General features: G+C 42.1%; 1 protein-coding gene across 11 annotated transcripts in view; it reads right to left on the bottom strand.

The window, feature by feature from the left end:
- Window positions 1-268: 268 nt before the first annotated feature.
- ABLIM1 (actin binding LIM protein 1) overlaps window positions 269-10,291 on the bottom strand; it is a 212,515-nt gene continuing 202,492 nt past the window's right edge. For 9 of the 11 annotated variants that reach the window (XM_054163606.1, XM_054163602.1, XM_054163597.1 and 6 more), the window contains 2 exons: window positions 9,993-10,053; window positions 6,371-9,172 (listed from right to left, as the gene is read on the bottom strand). In XM_054163606.1, the coding sequence (XP_054019581.1) occupies window positions 9,135-9,172; window positions 9,993-10,053 (99 nt within the window). In that variant the 3' untranslated portion in view covers window positions 6,371-9,134. Of the gene's footprint in view, window positions 3,032-4,860; window positions 4,942-6,370; window positions 9,173-9,992; window positions 10,054-10,291 lie in introns of those variants that run through there. The other 2 variants (XM_054163607.1, XM_054163608.1) reach the window with 1 other exon arrangement.

Raw genomic sequence — 10,291 nt, 5'->3', positions numbered from 1 at the left:
CTTCATGCTCTCAATTAGAAATAAAGCAGCATTATGTCTCGTGCAGAAGGCTGTGAGTTGACTGATTATGGTCTATGCCAAGAGTTGTAAGCCAGCAGTGGCCTAAAAATCCAGCTAAGAGATTTGTTCTCCTCCTTCTTTCTCAAGCTGCAATCACAGTTTTGAATTCTCACTTGAGATGAAAGTTATCCTGTCACCCTTCACAGCCCAGGAGGGGCTGAGTTCCTTCTTGCTTTAACTTTTTTTTTCTTCTTTTTTTACGTTTTTTAGAAGAGGGGGAGGGGAGAAAACAACCTGGCTTAGTCATTTCTGAAATGACTGGGTAGTGTAATCATATGTGCAATGGGAAGCTCAAGAGTAATCTACAGATGGGGACAGAAAAATGCAGACTGGCAGCTCACATCCTTGAGCCTTGAGATCAAAAAGGTTTACTGTCAAGGTGACTTGGGCTAAAAGACCCATAATGCCTCCTGTGTTTCACAGGCAGCAGCACAGGATTGTCTACAGAGTGTGGGCTGACAGAATGTTGAGAATTTCAGTAGTTTAAAGGCATTAAAACTCAGATATTCATCTCTAAGTCAAGCCATACCATGCAGGTGACAAACACTGAACTCCTGAGACCCCAGCATTCACAAAGCCTCTGCTGGTACAGCACAGCTGTTCTTTCATCATATGGATTTGGTTTCAGCAGCCACTCAAAAGTGCATCTCAAACTGCCAGCATCCCTAACATTGCCATTTACTTCTCACTGTCTCTCTGAAATCCTTTCAGATGCTTGTTCTGAACAATGAAGTAAAATCTGTTGAATTGATCCTTGCTGCGATCTCAGTAGTGTCCAGAGAGCTTACTCACAATTGTACTGAAGACTCCTGTTCACTGGAGACTGTGATGCCAGATCTGCATGGCAGCATACTCTTCAGCTAGTCCCACAGACTCGCCATTCCCTTGGCTCTGGGGACATGGAGCAGGTCTCTCATATTCTGAATCTCAAACTCAGACTTCATCAAAAGAACCACAGTGTCTGTTGCAACAGGACCTTCTAAACCAGCAAAGAAGAGGCAGGATTTGGGCTGTCCTGCACATTTGGTGATATTGAACTCAACACAGTGGTACTGAATCTCACAACTACACAGGACTGTTTCCCCTTCCTGACTTCCAGATTTTAACACCAATGTCTCATATAACAAAAATTACAAAGGTTCTGATTGTCTCCAGTGCCAAAAGTTTCAGCATTAAAAATGAAACCTTGATATTTCTTTGACAGACACAGAACCTAAAAGACCCTCTCCTGTACCAGGAGATGGGCTTGTTAGTGCAGTATGCATTGGCAGTTAAGCACCAAGGAAGAGAAAAAGCTGACCTGGCAGCCACAATGCATTCATTCAGTTACTTTGGTGCTCGTGTCCTCCTCTGTACAGGACTTGCCCAGAAGCAGTTAAGGTATATACAGGCAGTTTTTGTAAGCTGCAGCATATTGGAAGAAGACTGAAAGCAATAAGGAGTTCAACGCAGCTCAGAAACCGTCTTGCATGATTACTTTGTCTTCAAAAACCAAGTCAGGCACAAAAGGAAATAAAAATAACCAAGGCTGGAGCTTTGATGCTTCAAGAGAAGGAAAAAAAAGAAAGAAAGGAAAAAAAGTCTGTGCCCTCTTTTTCCAAGCACAAGTGAAAAACTACATTAACTAAAAAGAGTGCTTGGCCCCATGCACTGTGCCATACTGACAACAGCAACTGCAATTTCATCAAAAAGCCTCTATTGGCAGAGCACGGCACCTCGATGGTACCTTTTAATTCATAAACGTTCCTCCCTAAGAGGGATGAATTTGTGTGTCAGCTTGCAGAGAACCACCTTCCCTGCTGATGTAAAATCCTACAACTCCACTGCAGTCTGTACTAGCAGGGAGTCTGTCCCAAAATCTCTGGATGTGAACCAGGGCACACTTGGAAAAAAAAGCATTTTTTCACTCTATCACTCCCACCCCCATCCACCCATCTCCTGGACTGGAAACCAAGAAAACTGACTCTTCTCCGTCATTCCCATTACTTAAGTGATCCTAAATTATCCAAAGGGCTGGTTAAGCTCCAGCCTTATTCATTCAAGCAGAAAGTGTGAAAGAGGGAAGACTGACAACAGACACAGACAGCAATTCACTTCCTAAATCCTAGCAAATATATACAAGTACAAGGAGTCCATTTTCCAGAAATTGAACTGGTGTGTCCTGTAGGTGAGCAGAGAACCCAACTTTGCTCACCCGAAAGCAGACACACCTTGGTGTATCACAAAAAGAAGATGCCATTTCAAAACAGTGCCAATCAAGAAACAGTTGTGTGAAAGACCTAATGTGACCAGGAGGGTAAGTTACCAAGGGCTTCTCCTTCACTACAGGGCATCTATCTTCCTCACCATATATATATATACACATATATACACATACATACACACAGACACATAGATAGATGGGTAGATATAAATACATGTGTGCCCACAAGCAAACACACATACATATATATATATATATATATATATATTCTTTTCCAGTTGTTGGAGTGATTACATCTGCTTTAGTCTACAAGGCATCCTAAGGGCACTTCCTGGCACTAGCAATGAAGTCCATCATATTGTGGTGAGAAGTAAAGGGAATATTGAGGGAGAAGAACAGAACAGTTTCCTAGCTTGTGTGATATCATGTAACAGGGTTGACACCTCTAGCAACTATAGCTGTTTCTGAGCCCAGGTATCTTCTCCCTGTGTTCCAGGAGGACAAACGTTCATCTTGTTCAATTGCTGTGGACAGAAGTGTCGCTATGTGATTTTCCCTTTCCTTTTTTTTGGTGGATAAGTAGGTTGATTCCAACTAGTTTGGACTGCAAGATCCTATGAATCATTGTTGTTGTTGGGTTGTTTAAAGGGAGAGTTAAAAGAGTTTTGCTTTCTTCTTCATGTCGTTGCGTCTCCAGAGCGGTAACTTGTCAAACTCCTGTATCGTCATGCCGAAGATTTCTTGGAACACCTCAGGTGCTAAGTGCCGCTTTAACAAACAAGAAGAAAAACACACAAACAAAAAGGGGGAGGGGGAAGAAGAAAAGGCAATGGTCAGTCAAAGCCAAAGACATGACAGGAGATAGGTGAGCCACATGGATTTCGTGCCACTGTGAAAGAGCCAAAGCAGGAAATAATGCTGCTATGGCACTGCACACGTCCAAGCCCTCGTGGACCTGGATGCTCAGAATCACAGAATCAACCGGGTTGGAAGAGACCTCCAAGGTCACCAAGTCCAACCGGTCACTCCACCCTACCTAATCAGCTAGACCATGGCACTAAGCACCTCATACAGTCTTTTCTTAAACACCTCCAGGGACCTCAACCCCACCACCTCCCTGGGTAGCCCATTCCAATGGCCAATCTCTCCTTCTGGGAAGAATTTCTTCCTAAGATCAAACCTAAACCTCCCCTGGCACAGCTTGAGACTGTGTCCTCATGTTCTGGTGCTGGTTGCCTGGAAGAGACCAACCCCCACCTGGCTACAACCTCCCTTCAGGTAGTTGTAGATGGCAATGAGGTCTCCCCTGAGCCTCCTCTTCTCCAGGCTAAGCAACCCCAGCTCCCTCAACCACTCCTCATAGGTCTTCTGCTCCAGAACACTCCCCAGCTTTGTTGTCCTTCTCTGGACACATTTGAGCATCTCAACATCTTTCTTGAATTGAGTGGCCCAGAACTGGACACCGGACTCAAGGTGCAGCCTAACCAGTGCTGAGTACAGGGGCAGAATGACTTCTGTCATTCTGTGCAATTTGTTAAGTCTGAGAAGTTTACAGAGAAATTAGAGGAACTATTGAGGTTGCTGAATAAGCAAAAGACAGAGAAATGATCTGTCTGAAGTCACCCAACAAGCAGTGACAGAACAGAGGCAAAAAACCCAGCTCCTGCATGCCCTTATCCCAGGCTCTACCTAGTCACCTCTGCCTACACATAAAGTTCAAATAGAGACTGGGATTCAGGAGAACTATGCAGAAAGGCAAAGGTTCTGAAGAGGAAGATGTCTGATCTGGCTAACTGTCCAGCACATTTTTCCATTGTCAGTGAAACATTTGTGTGTGTGCTGTCTCATGCACAACTTACTTCTTGTTCAGCCACTTTAGAGTACACTGGATGGGGAAAGTGTCTCCCTGGGGCATTAACATAACACAGTCTTGAACTCTTGATTAGTGATCACGTATCTGCTAGCCTAAAAATGGGCATAAATGGTTACTTACCCAAATTTTTGTGGCTCTTCCCATTTGTCTCCACAAAAGATTAACTACAAACAATTTAAACATCCCCAGCCTTCCACTAGGCTACTTAAATCCTTTTAATCCACGAACTTGTAAACACTTTTTATTTGCTGGCAGAGATTTACATCCTCCTATTTTTGGATATCAGCCAGTCTTAACTTACTTACAGGGCTCATGGAGGAGTTAAAGTCAGACTTTTAATCCTCAAGGACGGCTGACATTGACTTTTAGCTAAGGGATGACCCAAGATCAAACAAAATATTGCTCCATTCCACTATGGATCCTATGACTACAAAACACTTCAGTGTTGGGCTTTTTACCAATTTAAAAGTATATAATTAATTGCTTGAAAACATGAGGGCTTGTGAGAAGCTCAGTCCATGAGTGAGGAGATGGGAGACTCCTGGTCCAGCACTGTTCAGAGAGATGCAACTCCTTCCTCCCCCTTCTGACTTCTCTTTCCATGCTTAGTGCTGAGAAATCTTCCCAGTCTACCAAAGGCCCACGTTCCAGTGTCTGAGCTTTCAAATGTGCAACAACAAACAACTTCAGCAGGAAAGAGCATTTAAGAACTCGCTTCTCTTACCTCCAGCCTGGTTCTGTCTACATCTTTTAGTATTTTATTTCGCCCTCTGTTGGTCACCATGAGCATTTCATATGGAAAAATCTGTTAACAACGTATAAAAGGGGGAAAAAGAGATGTATTTATATTCTAAAGTAGAAAGCACACAAGGTGTCTTATTTTCATAACCACACAAACATTAGTTTCCTTTTTCAAAGACAATCACAGGTTCCTTTGGGTTTTCTTTTCTTTTGTTTTAATGCATTTTATTTCCCCTGAAGCTCCATGAAATACAGGACAATCTGGGCACAGCAGGACTTGGTTAGGAGCAAAGTGCCTCACATCTTGAAGCCACCGGGTACTCACCCACCCCACTGATTTTTATGGTGTATCTAATACAGCTACTGGCTTTGGTCAGCCAGAGTCCCATCTAGTCAATGTACCTCCTCATTCATCAATGTAGAAGCTTATTAGGGTAAATAAACACATCTGTCACACATTGGTCTAACTGATGGTTGCCAAAGTGTGGATGGCTCTAAGGAAACAGAAACTTAGTGGACATTTAAATGGTGGAACAGATGAAAGTACACTAAAAAAGCAGCAACTCTGAACAAGCAGGATATCAATTCATGGGGGCCACTGCATTCAATAGAATTCAACACATGGTTTTCTTTGCCTTTTTGGATAAGGAATTCAAATAACTGCTCACTATGCTTCCTGGCTATGCCCTACATACATGGCTTAGAGATATGTCTGTAGACATATTTGTCTTAAGCGACTTTGCCTGCTGCAGAAGAGGATGTGTCCAGCACGTCTCCCATTAACATTTTCCTCTACATTGCAAAGAATGCCCAGAACTCACACATATTAGTTATTGGCCAATAATCAAGTCCTGAATGCATGAATGATGTTAATATTGTTTCACATGTGCAAGTTCTTTGTTTGAAGTAAAATGTTTCCTGTCAGAGGGTCTCAAATCAGTCTAATCCAATAGAAACAATGCTGCTTGGTATTTAAGAAAACCAGGTGCCTTAAAATCAGTTTCTAGAATCATCCCTGGCAAATAAAACTCTGGTTTAGGACTTTTTTTTCCCCATGGACAGACATTTCCATTAATGCCTGGAACAACCCAGGAGAGCTCACGTTTCATCTGACAGAGCCCTTCTCACTGCACGTTTCTGCATTCCCAGTGAGGTCCTTGTCCAACCCCTACTAAAGTCAAAGAAGTTTTTCTGCAGACTTCAGTGGCCATTGGATCAGCCTTCACACTCATTGATGAGTCTTGTGTTATTTGGCCATTGGGAACAGGAATGAGACCAGCAAAACTCTCCTGGAGAGATAGCTGAGCTGTTATCAAGTGCCATTAATTCAATGATTGTAACGTCAGGAGAAATTCCAGCTAAGCAAGTTCTGTGCAGTTAGTCGGTTAAGTTCATTCCACTGCCAACAATGAACTTTGCAGAAGTAAAACAAGCAGAATAAAACATACTCAGAAATATAATAAATAAGATTCAGGCATCAATGAACACACCACTGAGTTTATTGTAAGTAGTAATAAGTTAAGTAACGTGTGCTTACATACCAATTGATCTTAAAGACTTTCTGACATTGCCACAGTTGTACAATTAATTCTGCATTGGTTTTTAAGTACATTGTTCATGTTTGATGCTGGAAGCAGCTACCATATACAGCATTATAGGAAACAAAAATGTAGCTTTCTCATCTCTAAACAGGCAGAGTTGAAGTCAAAATCTAGGGTCATGAGTACATGTTATATTTAGATATTCACAACAAGGCATGTCTCCAGTCTGCGGTGGGAGGGTGCACAAATTCTGTCCTTTCTGGAGAATCCTTTGGTAAGATTTGGTCATTCTTCAGTTTATGAATTTTCACTCTGCACATGTTTCACACTGACTTTGAGTTGGCTTCTTATTAGGCTTAAGTCAGTGTTGGACCCTCGACACGAATAAAAACGCTGCCAATTCGTACACGCTGAGGGTCTGGCATCCCCTTTACAACCATCAAAAGGAAGTGACCTATTACCTCATGAAAATGCCCATTAATTTGATCACTAATAATACTGACAGAATTTGTCACCCAAAATAACATTGCAAATCACTGGGGGCAACAGCAGCAGTGATGACTCTAAGAATTTCTCTTAGACTGAAAAAGAAATTATTTGGAATACAAAGCTGTGTCTCAGCAGCTGGGGATGTCCCCAAGGGCTTATTTCTGTACCATATAAAACCACGTGTTAATATACATTTTACTGGGGTCTCAGCTTATAAAGCTGGGGTTATTGCCTTGCAGTTTGTCTGGGGGTGACTTGGAAGCACAAGTAGTAATCTGGATTGCAAAATGAGCTCCTCACTTAACTGCAGAAATGCCTTGTAACTTTGGCAAGATCATCAATTCTCAGGAGGTTCATCAGCCACAGGGAAGGTTATAGAAGTTAGAACAGCCCTGGCTGAATCCCCTCTATTTTATGTTCATTTTTGACTCAGACATCTCTAGACATAGCTGACATTGCCTCTTTTCTCAAGGAATCTCCTGAAGAACTTCTCAAATAGTGAATTCAACATTGAAAAGTGTCAGACTAACAGTGCTGAGAGCTACAGAACAGATCCAGAGAGACATGTAAGTTAGATAACTTCCAACCTAAAACAAAGACCCACGTATTTAACTTTTAAATTCAGACAGCCTCAACAGTGTGTTCTGAGCAACAATATTCTGCATCAGTGTTCCAACCTGACAGATCTGAGACTTTCCCATTGAGTTTGGCCTGCTGTTTTGCCTGAACTAGCATCTTCAGTATCTTTGTTTTGTCTCTAGAAATAGCTCCTTATCTCCAGAAGCACACCTGGGCTACCCTCAGCTTGTCTGAGTACTAGCACCTGTTACAGGCAAAGTCCAGAACAAAGGGAGAGGTTTGGCACATAAGGAGCAGGGGCTGAGGCAAGGTAAATTAAAACAAGGGAACTGAGACACATCTGCATTGCACAGTCAAATCTTCACTGTTGTGAAGGAAAGTGAATAACATCTGCACTTGCCTTTGGCTCCAACATGTTAGGCATAGATACTCCTCTGTCCATTCTCATTCCAGGGACATGACCATCCGGAAGGGACTGCATCAGATACAGGTACACATCAGACACATAGGTTACACACACAGAGGGTAAAGGCACTCAAGTAGTGGTGAAAACAAAGGTGAATTTGCCCTGAGACTTCCTCTGAGTCCTAATATTTTGTCATTTGTCTTTTCATTGCCACTGCTACTGTTTACTACTTCTCTGAGTCATACAGAGGGTCCTTTAATCCTCTCTGCCACCACAGATTTCTGTCAGTGCTGTGACTAGCCACACCTCCCCACAGAGCCTACCAATCTCACCTTTAAGGTGGACCTGGGGATTCCAAGAGCATGGTGGGCCCTTTCCCACCCTAGTGACTAAGTAAAGTGACTGACAGGCAGAAGCATTAATTCAGATCCACCCAACAGTATAGAAAAGCACTCTTATTCTCTGGTCTTTCCTTCCTGGATCACTGTTATCAGATGACAGATTTTTTTCCCCCCTCTCTATGGGATTTTTTCCCTATGAACACAGACAGGGATAGGGTAAAATGGTGTGGATTTGACACAGGTACTACTATCCCTAATGAAATAACATCTTGACCATGACACATGGACAACTCCCCTCTCCTCCCATAATCTTACTCTCTTCCCAATCATCACAATTTTGATACATCACTAACAAAGTTATCCAAGTCACTAAACCCTTCAATTGTAATTTCATACTGTGATTGTGCTGAGGAGCCAACCAGATTCAAACCACTCTGGAAAAGGCTGTGCAGACAGGATTTTGAGTGACTGGGCTTCATATGCAAGCACACCTTAATGGCAGCACTGTAGAAAACTATTACTGATCAGTCACCTTTTATGGAGAGCAAATTCCAGGGCATAACTGAGGAGTTTAATGCTCCTGGTATGGGAATAAATTGCCTCTGGAAGAGACTTTCTCTGTGTCTCTGGGTCCATACTCAGCTGTCCAGAGAGGACTATTACAGATAACTCATATAAACAGACAGTGAAATTTTACAGAGCAAGTCACAGAACTGGTGTGAGCTGCCTCAACCCAGCTCTGGGGAGGTAACAAGGAGGAATTTGAGGCTGTGCCTCCTTTTCTTTGATAAGGTGATTATGTTTAAACATGCAGGAAAATCAAAGCTATTGTCTTAAGAAACCCTTCCCTGTAGCAGAAATTCAGAGTTCAACAAGCAAGGAGGTGCATTTAGTTCTGCTGTCAGTTGATGGATGAAAACCCGTACTCTACCTGGAAATCTGAAAAGCAAAAGAGAAATGTCATCAGCTTTGCAGTGCAGAAGAACAGCATCAGTCACAGCCTACCAGAAAATCCCTGTGTCTTCTGGGCTACCTGGTGTTTAAAATAAATCCCACCTGACTCTCTAAGGCCAGCAATGCTCCTGTCTTGAACTTAATTTGTAAAGAGTCAAGCACTCCAAGAACTGCAGGCCTTTACACTGTGAACAGGCTTCTCCTTTAGCAAAACCAAGTCACTTTGGAAATATTAAGAGACAGAAAATGACAATCAATTGAATAAGAACCAACTAAAATTTGAATGTTTAGAGCAGGATTGACCTAACTTCTCCTATCAGGTCTAGAGTCTTCCACACATGCACCAACAAAAGATGCTTGTTCATAGGGTATCTAAGAAAGGTGAGAGCAATCTCACTTTGGAGATAACTAGCCTCTCTCTGTCATCTCAAACTATTTCAAAATATTAACTCTCCAATATTCATAGATATCATAAATATAGTCAGTTTTTATTTTCACAGAAAGAAATCTCCATAACAGAGCCCAGTACATGCATACTCCTGTTAATATACATGTTACCTGCTTGCCATTTGCATCTATGCTAAAGCAGTCCCTTGGCATAAACAAGGATGGGCTCCATACAGCAGATTCAGCAAAATAAACTCTAACTTTTTCATAGATATTAGCAGAAGTTAGTTGTTGTGTTTACCAGAGGAAGTTAAAGTGCATTGAGCAAATACAAAGAAACCACATCCACAATCTTAAAACAGCAGAAATGATCAACCATTACAGCATGTTCAGCATGTCAAAGGCCCCTCAGCCTTACCTCTAACACCACCACTCACATCCCCATAACTGTTGTACTGACCAAAATCTGTAGACACCGGCTGTAACAGAAGAGGGACATGCACATAAATTCACAGTTCAATTACCCCCTAAGAGGTTTCTATTTGGGAAGAAACACATTGCATGAAGCCTTTCATTTCCCCTTCAATTTTCACAAAGTTTATTGCATTGCTTTCTTGCCTTTCTAACAGGGGAAGGGAAATGAGGTTCTGTTTGACTTCAGATGCTCTTAAAGAAATCCTAACCAAACTGAAAATCCAATACTTTAATACAGAAACA

Source organism: Dryobates pubescens, chromosome 8, assembly GCF_014839835.1.
Source record: "Dryobates pubescens isolate bDryPub1 chromosome 8, bDryPub1.pri, whole genome shotgun sequence".
Classification (NCBI taxonomy): Eukaryota; Metazoa; Chordata; class Aves; order Piciformes; family Picidae; genus Dryobates; species Dryobates pubescens.
This window is presented reverse-complemented; position numbering and strand designations above follow the sequence as displayed.